Raw genomic sequence first — 27,939 nt, forward strand, 5'->3', positions numbered from 1 at the left:
ATATACTAGATATATTTTATCTGTATTCCAGAATAGAAAGCACATTTTGTTGTTTTTTAAATTTATTTAACAAAAAATCCAATTTATATTCAATGGCCTTACGGCATATGTATTTACTGTAGAAAATGCTAGACTACCTCAAGGAGAAGAAAGATGTGGGCTTCTTTCAGAGCCTTGCTGGTCTGATGCAGTCATGTAGGTAAGGAAATGCTGTCCTGACTTTGATCCTATTCAATGGATTCTATTTTATAAAGTACTTGTTTTGCATAATTGACAATAATTACACATAGAACAATTTTTAATAACTAACAGACTCTGGTGGCATAATACCTAAGGTATATGACTGCTAACTGGAAGGCTGGTAGTTCAAACCCACCAGCCACTCCACAGAAGGAACACTGGGCAAACTACTTCCATTGAAATACCTGCTAGGAAACCTAAGGAGGAGTCACTATGAGTTGGAATCAACTCGACAGCAGTGAGCTTTTTTTTTTTCCCCTTTCTTTTTAACAGACACTAAAGCAGGGTGATAGATGTGCTTTGTTTTCTCTCTTGTTAGTAATGTCTTAGTTCATAACTTAATTACTCAGTATCCCAAAAGATTTTACCTTGTGCTTAAATAGTTACTTAGGGATATTGCAGAATGAACATGTATTCCATGTACTTGAAAATGTGTAATGAATGATTCGAAAAGAGAAGAAGCTCTCTTTTTTTCAGTTTTATTTGGGGTCCATAGGCTATTTCTCCTTCTTCTCAGTAAATGATCCTTAGCCAACTAATTTGTGATCATCATTTTCTATTTTTCACAGTTCTTAAAATCATTCAGACAGCATTCAACTTAGGAACCTAAGACATATTCTTATTCCTTTAAGCAGAATAAGCTTTACCAAAAGGAAAAAAAAAATGATAATGTTATAATTATATTTCACTATGTCTTTGAACTTTGTAACATAATCCCAGAGTTGAAACTCATTAATTCTTTATGTCCAACTTTCACAGGGCTCATTTAGGTGTAGATCCTAGGGAAGGGGCAAGAATTTAGTTTGCTACCAAGAAAAGATGACTTACTGCAGACACTGGATTATACCATGTTAGCATTTGGCTCAGATGTCAAAATATGCACTTTGTAGGCATTAATTTGCTTTCATAAGCAAAAAAAAAAAATTGTTTATTAGCTCACTAATAATTTTTCTCCCTATTATTATAGTGTCCTTGATCTAAATGCATTTGAGCGACAAAACAAAGCTGAAGGACTTGGAATGGTCACTGAGGAAGGATCAGGTATTAATAAGTTAAATCAAAAGGGTCACCTCTCCCCCCTTTCTCCTTGAAATGAGTCAGTTATCAATTATTTTCAAACAAAGTGATACAAGGTCATTTTGGAATTGATAAATTGCCTATGTGCTTCATTTAGAAGACATATTTAGATAGTCATGCAGGTTCCACTTGAAAACCAATGTTACATGTCAGTTATTTACTCCTTTTTATCCTTGCCGTACTACTGTAAGTAGCCTTACAGAAAAGTTATCTATAAAATATCAAGTACATAGATGAACTAAATAAGACAGCCTCTGACTTCCTTTGGCCTCTTCAGGAAGTTTTTAGGCACTCAACTTCTTCTCTCTCCTTAGGATTGCATCCTCTCAGATCCTTCAGTCTACCACTCACCACGCCTGTTATCTCCTCCCTTTTAATACATCTATCCTTCTCTCTCCAATACCCATACATCTTTGCAAGCCATCATTATCTAATGAAAGAAATGAGAGAGCAGTTTTTATATTCAGATGATTCCAGTCACTTTATTTATATGTACACAAAAATAATGATTCACACAATCTTAGAGTTTTTCTCTCTACAAATGGATGTAAGTCTAAACTGGAACATTTAGTAAGCAGTATATTTAAGGCAGAGACAAACATTGCTACACCTTCATTTCAATATTTTTTGTTTTTATTTATTTTAACTCTTTTGTATTTTAAACTAATTTAGCTTTAATAAGGCCCTATGTGTTTATCTGTTTTAATTTGTTTGGTCTGGGTTGGACTTGTAAATTGTCAATATATTGCTTTTGAAACATTGGGTCTTATATAAGATTAATCTTGTTGCAAAAATAAAATTTTTCCTATCTGCTATGTGTAGTCATAGCTTGTCTTTCTGATATATTTTAAAATTAACTGATCTCTGTGATTATCTCTTTTTTGTTTTTTTTCTTTTGCTCTTACTAAGAGGAACAAGAATTAACTGCACATTTCTTAATGTATTTTCTTAATGTATTTTACAGTTTATCATTTATATACATTGTAACATTGCTACTACTGTGTGGCTCCTATGTCATTTTATTTTGTTTGGCATTTGATTATAGGTTCAATCATCAAATATAAGCCATATGGTTACTTAATTGAGTTAACTAATTTCAAGAAAAATCACAAACACACTTTAAACTTTCTTAGATTTTCTGAAAATGAATATCTCGTTTATTAAACATCAGTATCAAGAGAAACAGCACTTAACTTGAGGGCCTCATGGGAGAACTCTGAGTAACTAAAAAGCAGGGGTACATTACCTGCCTCACAGATATCCCAGGCATTTTTCACTAGAAAGTGCTAAAAGTGAATGAATTCTCTGTCCAAAGACTGACTTCCCTGCCTTGGCGTTATAGTCAATTTTATTTTGCCTTGCAGTTTTTATCTAGTGTTCCAGAGACCCTGTACAAAATACCACAAATCATTTTTAATCACTTCTAATACCAGCTTCCACAAAGCAATAGTGGCCAAACAGGTTTATTTTACACCATCTCCTAGCCTCAGTTACCATACATAGATTGGGATCATTTATTTTTTGAGTCCCAAGTCAGAAATAATTTAGTGCGAATGAACATTCTGAGATGAGAAGTATTTACATCTCTGCATCTGAGACTTATTTATTCTCTTCCAACCCAAAGAAGAATAGCCCAAACTGATTAACTGGTTTTGTATTTTATTTCCTTACAAATGGTAAAACAAAAACAAACTCTCAAATTCTTTCTCTTTCCCCATCTCCTTTTCTTTCAACTACTGTTAATGTACTGTCCTCACTTCCTCAGTCATCACCCATGAGCGTGGTAATTATTAAAAATAAACTGCCTTTTGTTGATTTGCTCCTTTATTTGTTGTTAGCTTTGTGTCAGCACTGCACAGACTTTACAGGGAAATATTTTGTGCATTTCTTTTTCCTTTTATAGACTGTATTTACAAGTAGATTATTTAATTTCCATCATTGTGCATCCTATAATATATAAAAAAAATTATACCCAGCTCTCATGTCTTTTTTTTTTTCCTTCTTTCTATGAGGATGTGCAGTTATTAACATATTAGATATGAAGGGGCAACAAGCATTTAAATTATTATGATTTTCTTTTTCAATTTGTCTTTTTCTGTTTCTTTCTTTTAAAACATTTCTAGTTGCCCATTGTTTGCAATTGTGTGTAGATGAATGAATTATAGAATGTGTGCTGTAGTCTTCCTGTGGTGTTTCTGTTTAAATGTACTGTGGCTTTATGGCTGCTTGACTGGTGCATTGGAATTCAGTGGCAGATCTAGAATGGGCTGTAATGGCCAAATGTTCTCCTGGCCAATGTGCTCTGCTAGTTCTTTTCCATATATTGGGAGATCTAAAGAGTTTTTCTCTATTTTAAAAGAATATCACAGATTTAAAATTTTTACATAAAAACTAAATTTATACTTGAAACCGAATTCATAGAGCACTAGAAGCAGTGGCAAATATTTACTCTTCAAACTAATATAATAAGACTTATTAGCATTTTAAAGTAGTTTATAAAATACATTATATGTAATGGTAATAAAGAAGGTATTAACTTCCTGATTGTACCTAGTATGTCAACAAGGCTTTAGAGATTAAATTGTATTTTTTAATACATTCTGTTGCTCTAATCAAGATACTCTTAATAGAAGAAAAAGCAAGGGCAAATTATTAGGTCTATTCTTTTTTTGTACTACTGTTATCATCATGTAACTTTGCTCTTTGTCCCTACCTTTCCTTACTAAATTTACTCTTTTCAAAAGTCTGGGCCTCCTACTTATTCTTTTATTTATTTATTTATTTATTTATTTATTTTTTATTATTATTATTATTAATAAAAGGTTTTTTAGCAAAGTATGTTTTGTGGCTTTATGATGTGCTCAATGTTGTTCCTTTTTAGATATTTTTTATATGTGTTTTAACAATATAATGAAGTTCAAAACAAATCCTATATGAAAATTGAAATTTCATTCCATTTTTGAATGTTTAATTTGCTTTATCATTTAACTTCTTCACTAAATCATGACAAGCTTGAAAGTGCAATTTTCCTTTTTATCAAAATTCTTCTTAGAATATTGTAAAATACATTGCTTTTTTTGCCTTTTGGTCATTTTGTGGTGGTCCTAGACTTCATAAGCAATATGAAACTTTGAAGTTAATCTCATTGCTCCAAATGCTTGGTTCTAAAAAATATTATATAAAACTTAGGCTACCAATTAACATTTATAAAATTTCCATCTGTATCTGATAGTGTAGTCCATTGAGGTCATTACTGATTTATAGTGACTTCATCAAATTTATGTGGAATTAAAGAAGAAAGGATTAAATTTTATTACTTCTAAAGTATTGCTTACCCTAACTCATTGATGAAGTTTTTATTGCTTTATTAGTTTTTGACTGTTTCTCACCCAAGATTTTCCGGGTATTTTCATAAACATAGTCCATTGCTAACACTTGTATTCTGACTGTGTCACTGTCATTCCTGTGGGTAAACTTTCTCTTCAAAGAAAGCCTATGATGATGGTTCATAATACCAAACATAATATCTCTGAACATTTTTCAAACTTTGAAGCTTTTATTTAATTTGAATGGCTACTCTGTGCCAGATGCTAACCTGGACATTTGAAGATGCTTTAGTAGCTAAGCATGGTGGAGACAGATTTGCAAACAAATCACTTCTGACCAATGCTCACTATGTTGGAGCCTTACAATAGACTTAACTAAAAGGGAAATATAAGTTTATCTGGTAGACAGGGAAAACCAAGGCATTCTAATCTAAGGGATTAGCATATGCCAAAGTTTAAGGTACAAAACATGTCAGAGAATAGTTATTAATCTAGTATAACTGAAAGAAAATGAATGGACTAGAGGGGAGAAAAAGTTTGTGGAAAGTCGTGAAAGGCCTCTCTGCCCTACCAAGGAATTTGCTCATTTTTTTCTGAGTCCACAGAAAACCATGTAGTTACTAACATTTAAGTGATATTTGTGATGGGTTATATATCCACCCAGAGTTAAATTCCTAGCATCCACTGTTCAAAAAATGCTTCTGATAGAATATAGTAACACTGAAGGGAACAGATGTCTCATATTTCAGTAACGCTTTTGTACAAAACAGGAGCCTTGGTAGTACAGTAGTTAAGCACTCAGCATCTAACAAAAAAGTCATTGATTCAAACTCACCACTCACTCCATGGGAGAAAGATGTGGCAGTCTGTTTCTGTAAAGATTTACAGCTTTGGAAACCCTATACTGCAATTCTACTCTGTCCTATAAGGTCTTGTGAGTCACAATTGACTCAAAAGCAATGGGCTTGGTTTTTTATTTTACCTATACAAAACAGACATTAAGTCCTCCAAATGTAAGTGATTAGCATGATTTCTTTCATGGCAGTGGAGAGCTCTTAACTTGTATTTAATAATAAACTGTAAGGAATTCTTCAGTGCAGCCTTTTATTAATTAGTATTAAAGGAATTAATTTATCAGGAGAGTATTATGATTAAATCGATGCTTATGGAAAATGACTGGTAGACAACTAAGTGAAAGATGGGAGTCACAACCAAGTGAAGGCACGGAGATCCTTAGGAAGAGTGAACTTCAAGAAGGGAAGTGATAGCTAGAAGGGCATAGGCTCTGGCTATAACAGAAACAACCTGCAAATCCCATTTGAAAACGAAGGGATTTTTCCTCCATGATTGACATACACTTTAATTTGGTAACCCTTGGAAAATAATTAAATAGTGGTCAAATGGTGCTTTTTTTTTTTTTTCTTTCTTTCTCTTTGTCTTAGAATTTGAAATAGAATGTATTCTATGCAGTGTGAGGTTTAATTTAATTTGATTTCAGTGTACTTAATTGAATTCATGGGTATTTATTATACCCACTACCTACTAAAAGGAGCTCTGGTAGCACAGTGCCTAAGTTGTCTGACTCCTAACCAGAAGATTGGTAGTTCAAATCCACTGGCCACTCCATGGAACCAAGACTAGGCAATCTACTTCCGTAAAGATTTACAGCCTTGGAAACCCAATGGGTGTCTCTGTGAGTCAGAATTGACTTGACAGCAGAGGGTTTGGTTTGGTGTGGTTTTACCTACTGAAATTCTGTATTTTGGAAATCTAGATCTTCTTTTGACCCTATGGCTTAACAGCATTAAAAGTTTACACATATTCTATTGTGTTTTGCATATTTCAAAGCATTTTTACTTATATGAGCCAGTTTGATTACCTCAAGGCTTTAAGAAGTAAGTAGGCCAAAAGTTTGTTAATCTTCATATTAGAATAATAAAACTAAGTTTCTCAAATCCACATATCTAGAAAATTATTTTTTCTGGGTTCTAAAATTTGTGAAAAGAGCTCTTGTAGTATAGGAGGTAAGGCATTTGGTTGCTAACCAGCAGGTCGATGATTCAAATCCACCAGCTACTTTGCAAGAAGATGATGAGGCAATCTTCTTCTGTAAACATTTGTAGGCTGAGAAACCCAATGGGGGTTTCTGTCAGTTGGAATTGACTCAATGGCAATTGAGTCAGAGTATCAGTGGGTGGTGATAGTAAAACTGATTAAAAGAATATGAGTAATCATAAAAGATCTATTTCTATTCAGAGATTATTAATGATAACTTTGTAAAGATTAGGAACTATGCATTTTGAATTTAGAAAGACCATATAATATTGAAATGATCTGTTTACTGTCTGTCTCTTCCATTAGCTATGAACTTCTTGAGGTTAGGGATTTTGTTCCACTGATCTTTTTATGCCTAGTGCCTCGCATGGTATCTGGCGTAGAAGTGACACTTAATGGATGTTTATGAACTCCACTGGATTCAAATCCTGACATTCTTCAAGTTACGTAATTTCTCAGTTGTTTACTGAACAAACCACAAAATGGGCTTGATAACACCTACCTTTCAGAATTATTGTAAAGCTAAATTGAAACAATGAGATAATATACATCCAGCCAAATATCTCAGACACTGTAGTCACTAACTAAATGTTAACTATAAACCTTAACTATGAAAGCTATAGTTAAAAATATATATATAGTTCTTTGTTAGTTGAACTACAATATAATTTAAACAGCCATATTGAAGCCACTTAAGCAGTGTTATTAAAACTACCCTCAAGGAACAAAATATCTGATTTTTTACTGTTTAACAGTTTTTGTCATTAGTTATCACATCATTAATACTGTATTATTACTTCTTCATTTTTGTCATTATACAAAATAGATATTTAAGTTTTCCGAAGATCAGTGATGAGAATGATTTCTTCCATGGCAGGGATGTGATCTTCAGTTACATTTAATATTAGAGTATAAGGAAAATTCTTTGATGTAGCCCATCTCATGGTGCATGCTACTAACCCTTATATCTTTACATTTCTAGAGATATTAACATGGCAAGACCTTACAACAGTGGAATTTTAGTCTTTTGGAGTTTATTTTTCTCAATTCTATTATTAATGATACATACTAAGTAGTTTTTTAACTTCTTTATTAAATTTTATTTGTGCCAATTAATGCACTTTCCAAGCTTTGTTTGGAGAATAAGCTGAGTACTTCGAGCTATATCGAAGGATATTCTAAGTAATCACTGGACATATGCACACACATACACAAAGTTGGTTTATTGAACGTAAGTCGACACTTAAATACTTTTGCATTATTGGATAAATCAATTGTGAGTAGAACAATGGCCTTTAAAGTGTGTTACCTCTATTAGATCTCTAAGATACTATTTATCATTTCACTTGTAGCCTAAATAAACAAAAAAAAAAAGATCACTTACTATTATTCCCAAGTGAAAGTTATATTTTGAGAACATTTTTGTCCATTATATGGTCTATAAAATTAAGATGGTTTTCAGAAAATACAAATCCACATAATTAATATATTCAATAACTAGATTCATCACCAACACATGTTATTTAGTCTTATTGCCCTGCTACTAATAATATTAACTTATTAACAATTTGTATATATAAATATTTAAAACTACTCAAAAGGAGCTCTGGTCGCATTGTATCTAAGGCATTTGACTGCTAACCAGAGGCTGGTGGTTCAAACCCATCAGCCACTCCTTAGAATGAAGGCTGGGCAATCTACTTCCGTAGTGATACCACCTCAGAAACCCAAGGAGGGGTTGCTATGAGTCAAAAGCAACTCGATAGCAGTGAGTTTTTGTGTGTGTGTGCTTATATATTCAGAGGAGCAGTGAGGTAACAGAATGCATGTTTTAATACTCATTTTGCAGATGAGAAAACTAAGACTCAGTAACTAACTCATCATCAGGAACAGTATTAAAATAATTCTCCATGTATTACAGTATTAGAAACGATAAACTCCCTTATAATTAAAAATGAAATCAAAAGAATGTCCTCCACATTATTTACATCTGGCCACCATGCAGCTAATGCAAGTAATATTTAGGAAAGCTAGAGCACTTTCAACTACATTTTACTCCATTTCACTATGTGTTATTAATCTTAGTTTCCATCTTATAGTGGAATTTTTTTGCATAATCACAAAATAGACTGTGGATCCTGTACCTTCTGCAGACATAAAGCCATTTTCCATCTCTGTTACTGTACCTCAGACACGCAGCATGGGCAATGGCAGCATTTTAATCAGAGAGTGATGTGTTTGTGAAGCACTAGCAGCCCAGTTGGTAGCACTTGATGCTAACTGAAGGCTTGACCTGCCCCTTCCCTTCCCCCTGCGTGTGTTCTGCAATGTGCAGCCTGTCCTCATGTAAGTGCAGTTACTTTTGTGTGTTTCAGTTCACAGGCATGCCAACAATCAAAAAAATCATGTTATAAATCAGTTTTCATTTGAAGAGTATCTAGGTACACAGGTAGATGGTGTGATATTTATTTCAGTGTTAACTTTTCTGAACTCTTTCCAACAATTGTTATTTCACTTTGAATATGTGAACATTATAAATGTTTACATATTGATTCCATTTACACTTTTTTGCTTGTATCACAGAGGAAGAGTTTGTATAACTCAAAATATTTTGATTAAAGATCATTTTAAAGACTCTTCTGATTAAAATAGATTGTGAAATGATACAAAATATCATCAATGGAGAGTTTATTACCCTGAATGTTCTCTCCCTCCTTTCCTGTCCTGCCAGAACTTAAAAACTGAGGAATGGACTTATCAGCCTTGTGCTGAGATACAAAACAATGTACTTTTAACACTGAAACTTGTCCCAACGTATGATTTGCATACTTGGTGATTTTAGTTTGATCACCAAATGTCATCTCTTGCAGGCTAACAGGGAAATGAGTACAGTGATTTTATGTACTTTTCTTAATGTTTATATTAGTCTTCAAAATGATTTTGCTTCCTAACCCTACCATTATATGAAGCCTCTCACTTTGAAAGTCACAGACTGCGGACTGGTAAGTCCATCAGTTCTCTGTCATTATGATTATTCATAATTTTAGTTCAAGCACACACATGGTCATTGCATATTTTCCTTTTTTAGCCTAATTATTTCCAGTCCATGAAAATTTATTATTTTTTAAATACATAATTACATACTCATTCACTTACTAAGCATTTTTCATCATTTTGCTTTCTAAACAATTTAGAATTCTGGAGCATACACCCATAATGTTGAAAAGTTTTCTCACTAACTTCTTATGTGTTGAAATTCAGCTGTCATTTGTGTGATGCTGTTTAATATATGTTTCTTTGCATTTTACTTTCAAAGTTACTCATGATTATGATGAATTTAAGTGGAAACAGAGGGAAAATTCTTAAACCTTTTCTGAGGCTTTAACCTTGCCCAAAAAATATTTAAACTTTTTCATGACTTGAGTACCTTCTATAGCTTTGAGTACCTTTTATAGTCCTTCTTTTCACCTTTCTTTCTTATGTTTAGCTCTCACAGCCTGAACCACCAACATCTTCCTTTTGGTTGAAATTTAAAATTAAATCTGCTTGCCAGTTCCGGATCCTCTAGCAGTAATATTCCCCCCACTCATATCTATATTTTAGATTTCTGAAGTCTTTCTTTACTTATTTTTAGTCAGTAGACAAACTGATGAGAGAGTTAGTTAAAATGAGTCAATAGACATTTTGTAGCAATTAATTTATAGTTTTCACAGATATCTTTTCTTCTGTAGTAAAAGTAACTAATTTTATATATACATTGACTGCCTTTGTATGGAATCATTTGATCAGACACTGGAAACAAAGCAAATTTAATTAACATGAACGTTTGTAAGGGATGCAATGATCTTGACTATACACATCTTACCAAAAAAAAAAAAAATTAAAACCTTCAGGTTGTTTGTAAAATGTTGCCAAACCCATGCTGCTACCTTTAACAGAGAGAAATTTGAGTTTTAATATTTCAATGTTCTTTTCTTACAAAGAAAAAGTACATCTATCTGCAAAGCGCATGATCTAATGAGCTTCAGATAGAAACATGGCTATGATTTGTGACTGTTTTTGGTTCAGAACCATGCTAGATTCACATGCAAGTTTGATGAAGATGGGGATGGGAAGGGAGGGCTGGCGAAAGCGATTGGTAATGGTAGGTCTGTTGGCCTTTCTGCAGGAGAGAAGGTGCTGCAGGACGACGAGTTCACCTGTGACCTCTTCCGCTTCCTCCAGCTTCTTTGTGAGGGACACAATTCAGGTTTGTGAGAGCTCAAAATATATGGCAGCACTAATAAATAAGTATTTTGACACCAGTAGTAACATTAGCCTTGTAGTTACACCTTATTCTTCTCTAGAGGCAACAAATAGTTCTTGAACATTACTCTATATGCATGGACACTATGACCTTTACTTTGCCACCTTCAAAGTCTTTTTATGACACAGGTAATAGGCAAAGAAAGATACAAATTAGGTAGAGGCATACAAAGAAATATGTAACTTTATTGCTTTTGTATTACTTCTCTTTACCTTGAGAATATTGAAAAACAAACACTGGCTGTTGAGTCCATTCTGATTCATGATGATTCCATGTGTTAGAAGCTGTGCTCCATAGAGTTTTCAGTGGCTGATGTTTTGGAAGTAGATAGCCAGGCCTTTCTTCTAACTCACCTCTGAGTGGACTCAAACCCAGTAGCTGAGCACATTAATTGTTTGCACCACCCAGGAACTCCTTGGAAAATTAACGTATATAATGCATACCTCAGAAATATTGTGGGTTCAGTTCTAGACCACTGCAATAAAGTGAATGTAGCAATAAAGAAAATCACATGGCCTTTTTGGTTTCCCAGTGTATATAAAAGCTATGTTTATACTATAATATAGTCTGCAAAGTATACAATAGCATTATGAAAAAAGTTTGAAATATTGTGAGAATTACCAAAATGTCACACAGAGACATGAAGTGAGCACATGCTATTGGAAAAATGATGCCAATAGTGAAATCAAATGTACATGAACTGTTGAATGTAAAACAAATTTTGTTCTGTAAATTTATACCCAGAGCACAATAAAATTTAAAAAAAAAAAAAATGATGCCAATAGAGTTACTTAACACAAGTTGCCACAAACCTTGTAAAAAACACAGTATCTGCAAAGTACGATAAAGTAATGTCGGCCTGTATTCAGTTATTTATTTATATATCTACCTACTTACCAGGTTTGTGGATCTATGAAGGCAAGAATTCTATCTGAATTTTATCTTGGTTTCTCCAGAATTTAGCACAGTACTGAGGAACAAAAGATTATCAAATCAGTCATTTAATTACTGTATCCTAAAGTGTGGATACCCTTTTCAGTCATTCACATGTCCAGAGTTCTAAAGGTAGGAATACAGAAATGGATTTTAGCAATCAATTGAGCCAAACTCAATTATTGATATTTTGTAAATCATCTAGCTATGTTTTCGTATTAATTACTGTCTTTTTTATGGAAAATATAAATTACTTAATATTGAAATTTTCAGTTAAAATATCCCTCTCAGCTGCAATGATTTCACTAGAGATCATCATTTGCTTTTGGAATTTCTCAGATAACTGAATTCTTCTTAAACTTTTGAGTTTAATAACCTTTTTTTTTTAATACTATGTAGATTTTCAAAATTATCTGAGAACTCAGACTGGCAATAATACAACTGTCAATATAATTATCTCTACTGTGGACTATCTACTGAGAGTTCAGGTACATTACCTTAAATATTACTATCAAATGGTTGGATTAGTTGAAATGCTTTAGCAGAGGTGTTCAACTGATAGGTTTTAATGTGCTTTGATTTACAACTAGACTGAATTTTTCAAGATACTTTGTCTTTGATCTTAATTTCTCACCAAATCTTAGGGTGAAACTTCCACTGTTGTCTTGCCCTCTGATCTTGGTCCCCCACTTTGCTTTTTTATGTTTGGACTATGAGTGGGGCTTTTTCCTTATCCATTTCTTGGCTTGATGGTGTTTTGAGGTTTTTTCATTTACAAATTTTGTAAAGCACTTATGTATTCTGCTCCTTCTAGAGTTGATAGATACAATTGGGGAAGAATATTTGAAACATTCTTAGGAATGAGAAAGAAAGACTTTCTAACTACTTTCCAACTATCATATTCTTAAATATTATAGCCTCAGGTTAGTTCTTTTCAGCTGTTCTAATATTTGAATTAATTTTAAAATTTGGTGTGGTACTCAATCATTTTAAAAAAACTCTCTGACATAATAATCCTATTTTAAATTGTTAATAAAACTGAATCCAAAGACAAAGCCCTCTTGAATAATGAGAGCCATGTGCAACTTTTGTTTCTCTTATTTTATTAATAAAAAAGCCAGATACAGTGTTTTACAAACTGCAAATTTAAACTTTCCAATTTTTCCTTAATCTTCAGAAAAAACAAACTTACTGCCATTGAGTCAATTCCTGCTCATAGCAACTGTTCCTTTGGATTTCCAGGGCAAGGTCTCTACAGAAGTAGATCCTCCAGTCTTCACTAGAGAATATAAAACTGAACATTTTTTACTTAAAGCTCACTGCGAAAAAAGATCTATTTTTAAGCAAATAACATCAAAAGGTATTGCTGAAAGCATATTAGTGATTTATAAAATCATATCTCAAAACCCAAATGTAGTACACACTGTGGCCTAAATTGTTTCATTCATTTAGCCAAATAAATTGTAAGCTATTGTTGAAAACATTCTGTTTGGAAAGATTGGCCTTATTTAAATTTTTGTTTACTGTTCTTATCAGTATCTATAAGTAGCCCACACAGTTTCTTCAGGGGCACTTACAAAAGCAGTGAACATCCTGAAGTCCTCAGTGATGAAATATAATTGGCTTTGTTGGAGAATAGGAGGCTTGATGTCTGTAGCCCCAAAAATAACCTTTCATGATTGATGGAATTGTTATGCTAAATAACATAATTAACATATTATTTTGTCCAATAGGTAAATATATATTAGTCTTATGATTCCTTATGTTTGTAAAGTTTAAATCATTAGAGGCAGAAAGCAATTTTTAAAGCTAAGTTTCATATTTCCTTTCTTCCCTCAGTTGCTATTTATATATTTATATCTAGGAAGAAGATTGCCATATTGTGTGTTAAGGAAAATCATGAAGAGTGGTATTTGCTTCATACATATTTCTGTTTGATTTCAATTCTGTTACTTAATATATTTTCCATTATATTGTCCAAAACCATGCAGATCAGTGATAACTTTAGAATATGTCTTATTAATATCATCTCTATTTTCCAGGAATCAATTAGTGATTTCTATTGGTATTACTCTGGGAAAGATGTTATAGATGAACAAGGACAACGGAATTTCTCCAAAGCAATTCAAGTAGCAAAACAAGTCTTTAACACTCTTACAGAGTATATTCAGGTAAACATTGAAATATTTTTGATATTTGAAAAAAAGAAAAGAAAAAAGAGTCAATTTAATTAGCATTTTGTTTCATAGAAAAATACAATATAACTAAGTACTCAATAAAATAAAAACACAACAGAAAATCTGTGTTTACAAGAAACAGATTTTGTTGACCCCTTTCATAGTTTCTTAACCAGTGACTTCGCTACAATATTAGGATGAGATGTGAATGAATATAGAATGTAATGACTTTACTGTTTAGTAGATGAAGATATCATTAACTCCTTGCAGTTATGTACCATGATGCTGGATTTTTGTGTCTCCAGGCCCTAGAATAGATTAAAAAATAAATATTAAGAAAAGTAGAAAGGAGGGAGGCAGAGATTGGGAGACCATTAAACCACTCTTCATAGTGTTGCCACCAATAAGAGTGAGAAAGATGAGAAACTTTATAAAAACAAGAATAGTGTTTAAATCCTTAGTTTTCAGATTATATTAAAGAAAAAATTATAATTATTATGAAGAATATAGTTTTTTTATTATGATGATGATTTTATGGTTTACTCAGTCTAACTTTGCAGTCTTAAACTCAGATTTTAAAAAGAAACATATACTTTCCTCAGTTAGACTAAACATAATCTTGAGTGGCTGGAAGGCTCAATAAAAATTAAACACTGTACCCCTAGAGTCTAGCATAGTGAGAGGTGCTTGTAGAATAATAATTTGAGTGAATGAACATTTCACATCCAGGTGCTGCAGACATATGGATGACCTGTTCACCAACTCCAGTATCCTTCCTTTTCATTTAGCACCTTGGAAAGGATCTGACTTTTTGTTTCATTCTCTCCAGGTTAGACCTGGAAATAAGAAACGCCAATTTCTGTATTTCAGAATGGAAAACCACACTTGATAAATCTAAAATTTTTTTCTTAAAATCAAATAAAAGTGAAATTTTAAATCTGTTCCAGTCCATTCATGTTCCTATTTCTTTAACTTCCCTGGCTTTACCCTTAGTGCTTTACTAGTCTCATCCATTCTAGAAAGATATCAGTACAATAATATTAAATGTGGATTGCCCTAATTAAATAATAAGATTGAAAGACAACATTAGCAAGCTAGTAAATCTTGTAGAAATGGGTAGTAAAATGGTTTCCAAATAGCAAGTAAAATGTAAATGCCTTTTCAGCCAAGATGTGGGTATTTTTTTGTTAATAAAATAAATGAGATTCCTAAATATAAAACTAGAAGTGTCCATTAAGCTCTTACTATATATGGAAAACATTTGTTAGGGATTGCTATAAAATAGATTTCTAAATGAATATCCAAAGAATGTCAGGTAAAGTAATATGGCTTACTGTACTTTGTTCATTCATTCTCCCATTACTCCCTATATATATGACATGTATTATTATATAACTTAATCATTTCTTACATAAGTTTTATATTTTAGTTAAGTAAAATTTTTATTTTGTATATCTATAAACTTTAACAAAGGCTTATGTTTTCCATAAAAATATTTCTTCTAGTACAATATTAAGTAAAAAACAAAAACCCTGAAAATAGGGAATTATAAAATGAAAACCATTAAGTTCCATTCAAATGTAAGCTTCAATGCTATCTGAGAAAGTAATAAAATTATACAGTTTTCTTATTTATTGTTGCTATGACAGAAATAACCATTTGTGGGTGGCTTTAACAAACAGGAATTTATTTTCTCAGGACCCTATAAGTCCAAATTCAAGGCACTGACTCTATGGGAATGCTTTCTCTCTGTTGTCTCTGGGGAAAATTCTTGTCACTGTTCCTTGTTTCTTTGGCAATCTTCACTTAACATGTATCTTCCCCTCTCTTTGTGCTTCCTTCTCTGTGCCTAATCTGTTATTTTTATGTCTCAAAGATGATTAACCTAAAACACACCTCACACTGACATAATCTATTTAACATGATAAACAAAATCCAATTTCCAGATGGGATTACATCCATAAGTATAGAGATTTAGGATATACAACACATATTTGTGGGGAACACATTTCAGTCCATAATAGTAGTATACTTTGACACATATTTCAATTTTAGTCTATTTTCCCCCTGCAAAAAAAGAAAATTAAGGTATAAAATCAGCTTTCTATTTTCATTAAGATAGTTATGCCATCTGTGAAATGAAATAAGTTTTGCTTTATGAAAACAGAGGGAATTCTTTGAGATATGTATTTAATAAGCATTTTACTTTGGAATAAATTTATATTTATAGAAAAGTTGCAAAGATAGTACAGATTGTCTTCATGCATCATTTCCACAGCTTTCTCTAAGGTTAGCATGTTACATAACCACAGTACAATTGTCTAAACTAAGAAATCAGCATTATAATCCTATCAATTAAATTACAGGTGGTAGGAGAGGTTCCAACAGGGAGACAAACTTATCTGTTGGTTTGTCTTACCGTGGTGACATGTTGTGAGTTTTGAGGCTGAGCCACTGGTGTTTCAAACCGAGCGGGATGCACACGGTGCACAGGTATCAGACCAGCTTACAGACTGAGACAGACTAGGAAGAAGGAAGAGGCCGTCCACTTCTCAAAGAATTGGCCAGGGAAAACCTTATGAACAGCAAAGAAACTGTTTGATACATTACCACGCAACTTTATGAATAGTCCGGTTAGGTTAGAAGGCTCTCAAAATAGGGCTGGGAAAGAGCTCCATCAGAGTAAACCCAGCCTTACTCATATGGATAAGGTAAAGCTTTTGAGACCTCCATTTGCTGATGTGGCCCCACTCAAATTGAGGAGAAATAGCTGCAGACATCCATTAATCATCGGAACATGGAATGTACGAAGTATGAATCTAGGAAAATTGGAAGTTGTCAAAAATGAAATTGAACACATAAAGATTGATATCCTCGGCATTAGTGAGCTGAAATGGACTGGTTTTGGCCACTTTGAATCAAACAACTATGTGATCTATTATGCCAGAAATGACAGTTTGAAGAGGAATAGTGTGGCATTCATCATCACAAAGGATGTTTCAAGATCTGTCCTGAAGTACAATGCTGTCATTGTTGTTGTTATGTGCCGTTGAGTTGGACTCGACTCATAATGACCCCTCCTTGGGTTTCCAAGGTGGTCACTACAGAAGTAGATTGCCCAACCTTCCTTCCCAGGAGTGACTGGTGGGTTTGAACAGCCAGCCTTCTGGTTAGCAGTCAAGTGCCTTAGGCACTACGCTACCAGAGCTCCTACAATGCTGTCAGTGATAGAATAACATCCATACGCCTACAAGGAAGACCCGTTAAAACAACTGGTATTCAAGTTCATGCACCAACCACCAAAGCCAAAGATGAGGAAATTGAAGATTTTATCAACTTCTGCAGTCTGAAATTGACCAAACATGCAATTGGGATGTGTTAATTATCACTGGTGACTGGAATGCAAAAGCTGGAAACAAAGAAAAATCATAGGTAGTTGGAAAATTTGGCTGTGGTGACAGAAATAATGCTGGAACTCTCGTGGTAGAATTTTGCAAGACCAATGACTTATTCATTGCAAACACCTTTTTTCAATAACACAAATGGCACCTCTACACGTGGACTTCACCAGATGGAACACACAGGAATCAGATTGACTACATCTGTGGCAAACCTCAATATCTTCAACCAAAACCAGGCCAGGAGCTGATTGTGAACAGACCATCAACTGCTCATATGCAAGTTCAACTTGAAGTTAAAAACAATTAAAACAAGTCCAAGAGAGCCAATATATGCTCTTGAATATATCCCTCCTGAATTTAGAGATCATCTAAAGAATAGATTTGATACATTGAACACCAACGACCAAAAACCAGAAGAATTGTAGGAGAATATCAAGAACATTATCCATGAAGAAAGCAAGAGATCACTAAAAAGAAGAGAAAAGAAGAGAAGACCAAAATGGATGACAGAAGAGACTCTGAAACTTGCCCTTGAGCAGAGAGTAGCTAAAGCAAATGGAAGAAATGACAAGATAAAAGAGCTGAAAAGAAGATTTCAAAGAACAGCTCAAGCAGACAAAACCAATTACTATAATGAAATATGCAAAGATCTGGAGTTTCAAAACCAAAAGGGAAGAACATGCTTGGCATTTCTCAAGTTGAAAGATTTGCAGAAAAAATTTAAGCCTCGAGTTGCAATATTGAGAGATTCTATGGGCAAAATATTGAATGATGCAGGAAGCATCAAGAGAAGATGGCAGGAATACACAGAGTCACTGTACCAAAAAGAACTGGTCGATCTTCATCCATTTCAGGAAGTGGCATATGATCTAGAACCAATGGTATTGAAGGAGGAACTCGAAGCTGCAATGAAAGAATTTGTGAAGAACAAGGCTCTGGGAATTGAAGGAATACTGATTGAGATATTTCAACATATGGATGCCCCATTGGAGGCACTCACTCAGTTATGTCAAGAGATTTGGAAGACAGCTACCTGGCCAACTGACTGGAAGAGATCCATATTTGGACCCATTCCAAAGAAAGGTGATCCCACAGAATGTGGAAATTATAGAACAATATCTTTAATATTGCACACAAGTAAGATCTTACTGAAGATAATTCAAAAACATTTGCAGCAGTATATTGACAGAGAACTTCCAGAGGTGCAAGCTGGATTCAGAAGAGGACGTGGAACAAGGGATATCATAGCTATTGTCAGATGGATCTTGGCTCAAGGCAAAGAATACTGGAAAGATGTTTACTTGTATTTTATGGACTATGCAAAGGCATTTGATTGTGTGGAACATGACAAATTATGGATAACATTGAGAAGAATGGGAATTCCGGAATACTTGATTGTACTCATGAGGAACCTGTACCTCGACCAGGAGGCTGTCATTCGAATGGAACAAGGAACACTACATGGTTTAAAATCAAGAAGAGAGTGCATCAGTGTTGTATCCTTTCCCCACATTAATTCAATCTATATGCTGAGCAAATAATCCGAGAAGGTGGACTATATGAAGAAAAATGTGGCATCAGGATTGGAGGAAGAATCATTAACAACCTGCAATACGCTGACAACACAACTTTGCTTGGTGAAAGTGATGATGACTTGAAGCACTTACTGACAAAGGTTGAAGAATACAGTCTGCAGTATGGATTACGTCTCAATATAAAGAAAACAAAAACCCTCACAACTAGACCAATAAATAGCATCATGATAAATGGAGAAAAGATTGAAGTTGTCAAAGACTTCACATTGCTTGGTTCTACAATCAATGCCAATGGAAGCAGCATTCAGGACATCAGACGATGTACAGCACTAGGCAAGTCAGCTGTAAAGGACCTCTTTCGGGTGCTGAGGAGCAAAGATGTTTCCTTGAGGACTAAGGTGCTCCTGACACAAGCCATGGTATTTTCATTCACCCCGTATGCATGTGAGAGCTGGACAATGAAGAAGGAAGACTGAAGAAGAATTGATGCTTTTGAGTTGTGGTGTTGGCAAAGAATGCTTTAAGTACCACGGACTGCTAAAAGAACTAACAAGTCTATCCTGGACCAAGTGTAGCCAGAATGCTCTTGGAAGCAAGAATGGCCAGATTTCATCTTACATACTTTGGTCATGTTGTCAGAAGGGACCATCCCCTGGAGAAGGATGTCATGCTTGGTAAGGTGGAGGATCGACGAAAGAGGGCAAGGCCCTCAATGAGATGAACTGATCCAGTGGCAGCGGCAATGGGCTCAAGTATAGCAGGGATCACGGATTTGGCACAGGACCAGGCGGTGTTTTGTTCTGCTGTGCATAGGGTCACTATGAGTCGGACAACTCGACAGCACCTAACAACAGCAACAGCCATTGAGTGGACTCTATAGAACAGAAAGGAAAAGATAAAAAACTCACTGTGGTCAAGTTGGATCCAACTCATAGCAACCCCTCCTTTGCATTTCTGAGGCAGTATCACTATGGAAGTAGATTGCCCAACCTTCCTTCCAAGGAGTGGTTGATGGGTTTGAACCGCCAGCCTTCTGGTTAGCAGTCAAATGCCTTAGGCACTACACTATCAGAGCTCCTCTATAGGACAGAGTAGAACTGAAAGGCTGCAATCTTTGCTGAAGGAAACTGGCTCATCTTTCTCCCATGGAGTGGCTGGTGGTTTCAAACCACCAACATTTTGGTTAGTAGGTGAATGCTTTAACCACTGCACCACCAGAGCTCCCTGTGCTGAAATTAATAACCTACAAATTTGGCTATTAAGAATCAAATAACCTTACTTTAATCCTTCTCAGAACTGTCCCCTCAGACTTGCTCTATGGACTTTTTTTTTTTTTATCATTTTTTGATGAATTTTGCACCCTACCCAATCTCTGAAAAAGGACGTACCTTCAGTAACTTTACCACAAGCATAGTCTCATTTCAACAACAGTGAAGTCACAAGAACATAGCTTTTTTCTTCCTAGTTAGTTAACGTTGTTGTTGTTTTTGTCATGTACCGTCCAGTCGGACCCAACTCATAGCGACCCCTCCTTGGGATTCCAAGATGGTATCACTTATCACTTCAGAGCACTGGCTGATGGATTTGAACCATCAGCCTTCTGGTTAGCAGTCAAGTGCCTTACTCCTTCAAAGTTGAAGCTGTAGTAAGAGGAAAAAAAAGGAAAAAGAAAGGACTTCCTTTAGGGCACATTAATCCAGCTGGCCCGCTGGTATACTATATTCTTTCCCTAAGAAGGGGGCTGTTAGGGGTTCCTCAGAGATAATCCCGTTTGGCCTTCTTAATGCCTCTAGTCTCTGGACATGTCTTTTTCATCACTTAATTTATATTGAGTCCCTCCAGGCATTTGGTAGGCCCTCTCCATACATAATAACAACCACTCCATTTTGGAATCACATTATCCTTTCTTACAGTTTTGTTTGGCAAGGTTTAAATGGGGCAGGATAGTTCTCTCCTAAGTAACCCATGTTGTTATTGTGACCTGCCATCAAGTTAGCCCCAGAATCATGGCAATCCTGTATACAACTAAATGAAATACTACCCTGTCTTGCACCACGCCAGATCTGACTGTTGTGATCCGTAGGGTTTTCAGTGACTGTTTTTTGTAAGTAGATCTCCACACCTTTCTTCCTGGTAGTCAGTTCCAGTCTAGAAGTCACATTGTCCCCAAGCAGCCCATTTCTTGCCCATAAGTGGCACACATCTTTCCTTTTGTCATCTATGGAATTGTATTTTGTCCTTCTACTCTCTGTCTCACTTTCTAATACCAGACCTTTATGCTACCCAATTGAGGAGATAGAAGCTAAATTATCTCTATGATTCTCTTGAAGCTTTGGTTTATATGCGTGAGGAAGCAGCCTCTCTCCTTTCCCATTGCAGTAGGGTAAGAGGTGGAGATGTCCAGAACTTGGGAGAGTTCTTTCCAGTCTCTTCCTTTTCCAGCTTCAATCCTTTTATATCCTTACAGTGAAAAGATATATTTTTAGTCACCCTGTTGAAGGTCTCACATCATAAACTTTGGAATAGGAATATACTTGACATTTACTGTTTTTTTTTTGTTTTTTTTTTATTCTTGGCCTTAAAGACCTCAATAGAAGCTGACTCAGAAAAAAAACATTCCATCAATATCTTGTTAGTATCTTCAGTGCAGTCCTCCTATAGGCACTTGTTTCTAGAGTGAAATTTGAAATGTTTGTACTCTCTAGTTTAAACTTCTTGTGCGCATGTGTCAAAAAGAATGAATGGATTAGAATTTAATAACTGTGTATTATATTTTTTTAAGTAAAATCCTTATTATTTATTTTCTTTATTGGAATGGATATATTTGCAATACTGAGTGATTGGTATAATTTACATTGAGAAATAAAAATAGAATTGTCTCCATCAAATTATTTCACATACTGCTGCAACACACACTCTATAGCAGCACAGACATGCTCACTTCAGAAATATAAAGTAAGAGAACAAAGTTAGCTTCCATCTGCTTTGACTACTGGGTTCAGGTAGATAATAACCAATCATCTTTTAAATTCTCAGTGGTTGTACAATTTGTACAACAGTTTTACAATTCAAAAAAGAAGATGTTGAAGGGGATTTTTTTTTTCACTCTATGAATGCTTTCTCAAGTTTACTGTTTAGGAGTGAGAAGTAATCAGATTCTTTTTCCCATGGGCAATGATTACTTGTTTGTTGGACTTAATAACCATAATTGGGTGGTACTCCCTTTTCCTCTAAATAGAAGAAACCAAAGCCAGACAATAATGAAATGATTCATCCTTCTGTGTTGTATCAGTGTTTTATTACTCATGAAATGGGACATGGATATCCTTGAGAAATTGTTTTGTTGATTTATAATATTAAAATATTCCAAAAAAGGGCATACTTATATCCTAAGATTATGATTCCATTATCATGACTATATATCTTTCTTTCCTTGAGGGTTCTTATTTTTTTAGATAACATGTTGGTAATAAGATATGTAAACAATAAGTTAATTTTGTCTCTGTTATTGTAGAGATTTTTTGGCAATTAAATTATCAGGAATGATTGTTGTCTGGCTACTTATACTCCAGGGTCCCTGCACTGGGAATCAACAGAGTTTGGCACACAGCAGGCTATGGGATGCCGTGGTGGGTTTCCTTCACGTCTTTGCACATATGCAAATGAAGCTGTCACAGGTAAATTACCTGCCTCCTGCCCTCGTAAATTCCAAACCAGAGACTTGGAATCACCAGCAAATTTTGTTATGTTTGAACATTATCTTTTTAGATAACTTCTTTATACATCTTTACACTGCATTTACACACAGACACACACATATATATGTATATGTACATACCTGGTGCAAGCTAAGAATAGTTGGGTGCCATTATTCAAATTTGAGAACAAAAGGATATTGAGCAATTGAATATAGTGGAGAAATTAAATAATGAAATCCCCAAATGTTGTATATTTCAAAATCCTTTAAAGACCCACTTCCTTATAATCACTCACTGGAATTTCCCTCCCTACTGCAGATCATTGAAAAAGGACTTATAACCTGTTACCACTGGGCTTGTTAAAGGGAAAAGATTTTCTTATAGAGTTGTAAAGAAACAGCTATTGTCAGTAAATAACATTCACCTATTAACAGGAAATTTAAGTTTGTAAAAATCAAAGAGAAAAAAAATAGCTGTAAGGATAAGCAACTAAAGAATAAACACTTTTTTTTAAACAATATTTTAAAATTAGTTTGAGAGTACATATTGTAAGCAGCCTGCTGTTTTCTTACTACTATTTTTATTTTATTTAAAACTAAGAGATACATGAATAGAAAAATTCTTAATCTGAATCTTGAGTAAATGTGTTCCTTTAATGCATTGAATTTTGATAGTATGTCTTGAGAGGTGTCTGTCAGGACATAGATGTTTGCCAGGTAGTCAGGTAGAAGATGGACTGCTAGAATTAAAGTCAGAAGACTGATAGTTCAGTCCCTATTTATTCATTTAATTTCCCATGAGTGTGGACCATCCCCTAACTTTCCTGAACTACACTCCCTCCATGACATAATTAGTATAATAAAACTTGTCACCTGCCCTACATGTGGAAATATATCTAGATATTGGTGACTTAAGCCAAATGTGGAAATGCTATATTTCTTTTACTAGTCACAAATGATATTTTAGTAAGTAAAGAAAACCAACATAAATGAAACTGTGCACTCACAAGAAAGTTCTCATTCTGATTTATTTTGATCATTCTAGCATCTGATGCTACCTGGCTATTGTGGATGTAGTTTGCAGACTAAAGTTCCAAAAACCAAACCCAATACCACTGAGTAGATTATGACTCATAGCAACTCTTTAGAACACAATAGAACTGCCCTATAGAGTTTTCTAGGCTGTGAAAGAAGCAGACTGCTTCATCTTATTCCCATGGAGCTGCTAGTTGGGTTCATACTGTCAGGCTTTTGGCTAGCAGTGGAATGCTTTCACCACGGCACCACCAGAACTTCTTTTAGACTGAGGTAAGGCGACTTATATTTAGAAAGAAAAAAATTTTTATTCATTCAGCTTTATAGAAATTTAGCTTCATATGTGACAGCATCTAGATGAATAAAATGATAGCTGGTACGTTGTTGTTATGTGCCGTTGAGTCAGACCCAACTCATAGTGACCCCTCCTTGGGTTGCCGAGGCAGTATCACTATGGAAGTAGATTGCCCAACCTTCCTTCCGAGGAATGGCTGGTGGGTTTGAACCGCCAGCATTATGGTTAGCAGTCAAGTGCCTGAGGCACTATGCTACCAGAGCTTCTGATAGCTGGTATAGTTTTTAAAAAGCCTGAAAAGAGAAAGAGGATAAATGAAAAATTGGCAATATGTAAGGTTGTCATGTAGAAGTAAGTATGTTGCATATTTCTGGGTATTGGGCCTAAGCAGTAATGTTTAGTTACAAATTTCTTCTGTAGTAAGAATTTTTTCATGTTGAAAGTAATCAAAAGCAAAAAAAAAAAAAAAAGTGCAAAATATTCAAAAATTGCAATATTGAAGAACTCAATGAAATTAATTGGTAAATAAGATATTGTACAATATTAGTATAGGTTATACTTGTGTACATATTTCGTTCTATGGTACATTTTTGGTTTAGATTTATTAATATAAATTGAGCCCATTTATCATTTATATGCCTTATTTCCCTAGAATAAATTAATGTTTAGATATGATATAGCAGTAGTATGTAATAAGATTAAAAAAGAAAAGAAAAAAGTATGAAAACCCACCAAACCCACTGCCACCAAGTCAATTCTGATTCATCACAACCCTATAGGACAGAGTAGAACTGCCCCATAATTTTGATGCTGTAAATCTTTACAGAAGCAGACTGCCTCATCTTTCTCCAGTGAAACTGTTAGTTAGTAGGTTCCAATCACGGAAATTTCAGTTAGCAGCCAGCGCTTTTACTGGGCCACAGTGCTCCTTCAGAAACTAAAGACTCCAGCACCTGGACAGGGCTGGACCCTCAGATGAACCGGCGCAGCTTATTCAAGTAAAAGAAATTTGTCAATTAAGCAGAAGTCCCCAAGTGTTGCCCTCATAACAGAACCTGACCACTGTTTTTATTCTTTTATATTCTTGTTATGTACATGAGTCATCCTTACAAATACTTTAATGAACATGATTTGACATCAGTAGTAAATACTCTTGAAGGAGCTCTGGTGGTGCAGTGGCTAAGAATTTTGGCTGCTAACCAGAAGGTCAGTGATAAAGAAGATGGGGCAATCTACTTCTGTAAAGATTTACAGCCTTGTAAACCCAATGGGGGTCTCTATGAGTCAGAATCAACTCAATGGCAGTGATGTTGTTTTTTGGTTTTTTTTGTTTGTTTGTTTGAGTTGTTGTTGTAATGTGCCATCAAGTTGGACCGACTCATAGCGACCCCTCCTTGGGTTTCCGAGGCAGTATCACTACGGGAGTAGATTGCCCAACCTTCGTTCCGAGGAGTGGCTGGTGGGTTTGAACCGCCAGCCTGTTGTTGTTGTTGTTATGTGCCGTCGAGTCGGCCCCGACTCATAGCGACCCCTCCTTGGGTTTCCGAGGCAGTATCACTACGGCCTTCCGAGGAGTGGCTGGTGGGTTTGAACCGCCAGCCTAATGGTTAGCAATCAAGTGCCTTAGGCACTATGCTACCAGAGCTCCCTTGGTTTGAGTAGGTACTCTTTAATTCTGAAGTCTGTGTTTAATAAACTATGTACTAAGGCTTGGCCTTCCTTTAGTGATGTAATACTGTTGGTACAATAGCATTCTTTATGTGAGAAAAAGAATGTTATTCTCTCTGCATGGTTTTCTCAGATTGTCTCAAATGCATTATGTTAATATTTTCAGGATTCCAGTCAAATTGAGCTATTAAAAGAATTAATGGATCTTCAGAAGGATATGGTGGTCATGTTGCTCTCCATGTTGGAAGGTAGTTTTGATTTACATTTGCAAATTTATCCTTTTATCTTAAAACCACTGTGTGCTTGCCTGGAGTCAGCATGCTGCAGCAAGTAAGATAACAACACTACCTTGAATTAATTTCTGGCTTTATTACTCTTTTCACAAGTTACTTTTTCATTTAAAAAGAAAAGAAAATCTTGCATATCTATCTGAGTACATCTCTACCAAATAAAAACAGTAATACTTTATAGTAACACTTCTTATTTCATTAAAAAAAAGAAAGAAAACAGAAGCTCTAGTGGCATAGTGCCTAAGGCATTTGACTGCTAACCAGAAAGCTGGCAATTCAAATGCACTGGAAGGTAGATTGGGCAATCTACTTGCATAGATATACAGCCTAGCGATATGCTTAAAAGTAAACTTTCAGACAGATGGTATATAAAGGTTTTATGTATGTATATATGTGCATATATATTTTCAATTGGTGTGGATTGCAGACATTTGGATAAATTCCAACTGTAAATTGCTGTTTTGAAATCACACATTGCAACTCTCATGGGTTCTTGAAGTCCTGGAGGAGGAGCACTGTTGAGACAACTTAGACTAACCGGGCAACTGCCAGTAGAAGACTTCCCCTTCGGATGACATGCCTCCGTCAGTCTTTATTCTTTCTCTTTCCATCTTGTTTTTCTTTGCTTTTGTGTTATTCTCTTCATCATGTAATAAGTTTAGCGGTTAAGTATTTGGGCTCTGAGATCAGCCTCCAGGATTCAAATCCTGTCTTTCCTACTCCCTTGCAGTGTGACTTTTGGACAACTTATGTCTCCATTTTTCATTTTCCTCCTCTGTAAAATGGAAACATTGATAGAAGCTATATAAAAGGATTGATGTGAGAATGCAGTGAAACTATCTAAATATGACCCAAACAACTAATTTTTTTTTTGCTATTTTGTTACTTATCTTTATTTTAAAAACATTCTATCTGTTTTCTCTCTCCCTCTCTCTCTCTACCTATTTTTTAGATTGTCACGGCATCGTTTAATTCCACTTGATCATCTGAAGCAGTTGCTATGCCATATATAGGACTTCAAACATGCAACACTTGCTTAAAATCTCTACTTGGCAGCAGCATTAGCTGCTTTATACTCTCTACACCCCAAATCTGTTTGCTACAACATGAATTCAACTTTTGATTGAAGTAATAATAATAGTAATAGGAGCATACCAACAATGACAATTTGAATTAACTCTTATAATGTGCCACATACTATTTTAAATGTTCATTTAATTTTAATAAGTCTATGAATTTGATAGTATCATTATCACCATTTTGCAGAGGAGGAAACTAAAGTACAGAGAGTTTAAGGAGTTCCCCAGGGTTGTTTAGCTAGTACATTATGGAGCCTGGATTGAAATCTACCCATGTGACTTCAGAGACCACACTTTTACCCACTGTGTTTATGGACTCACAGATAGATTCTACAGACCTTTCCCTCATTGCACCTTTCTTGTTTTTCTTTATTTTGCACAGCACATTCTGTTCAAGAAATAAAAACATGATTCTATAATTCAGGATGTATGTAATTTCTTCAAGTTTATTAGTAACCTGTCATTTTTTAAATGTAAACAGTCTGGAACATGAAGAAATGCTGTTCATTGTAAATTAGAAAGAACATTTCATTTGCTATCAATTAGAAGATCTGGTTTGAAGTCCTGGCACTAACCCTTAATAATCATGTCACAATTAAAAAAAAAAAACTTCACTGTCATCGAATCCGTTCCGACTCATAGCGACCCCCCTCTGGGTTTCTGAGGTGGTAAATCTTTACAGAAGTAGATTGCCCCAGTCTTCCTTTCATGGAGTGGCTGGTGGATTTGAACCGCCAACCTTCTGGTTAGCAGTCAAATGCCTTAGGCACTACACACATTTATTTAGCCTTCCCAAGCTTCAGTTTCCTCATTTTTAAAATCAGA

General features: G+C 34.8%; 1 protein-coding gene across 1 annotated transcript in view; it reads left to right on the forward strand.

The window, feature by feature from the left end:
* The window catches only part of RYR2 (ryanodine receptor 2), a 1,099,979-nt gene that overhangs the window by 1,012,404 nt on the left and 59,636 nt on the right, over positions 1–27,939 (forward strand). Inside the window, exons 84-90 of the mRNA XM_007942720.1 lie at positions 123–199; positions 1,208–1,281; positions 10,867–10,947; positions 12,337–12,425; positions 13,980–14,108; positions 22,623–22,727; positions 25,912–25,993. Coding sequence (XP_007940911.1) covers positions 123–199; positions 1,208–1,281; positions 10,867–10,947; positions 12,337–12,425; positions 13,980–14,108; positions 22,623–22,727; positions 25,912–25,993 — 637 coding nt within the window. The remainder of the gene's footprint in view (positions 1–122; positions 200–1,207; positions 1,282–10,866; positions 10,948–12,336; positions 12,426–13,979; positions 14,109–22,622; positions 22,728–25,911; positions 25,994–27,939) is intronic.

This window comes from Orycteropus afer, unplaced genomic scaffold, assembly GCF_000298275.1.
Source record: "Orycteropus afer afer isolate SDZICR_OR568_19922 unplaced genomic scaffold, OryAfe1.0 scaffold00096, whole genome shotgun sequence".
NCBI classification, from domain to species: domain Eukaryota; kingdom Metazoa; phylum Chordata; class Mammalia; order Tubulidentata; family Orycteropodidae; genus Orycteropus; species Orycteropus afer.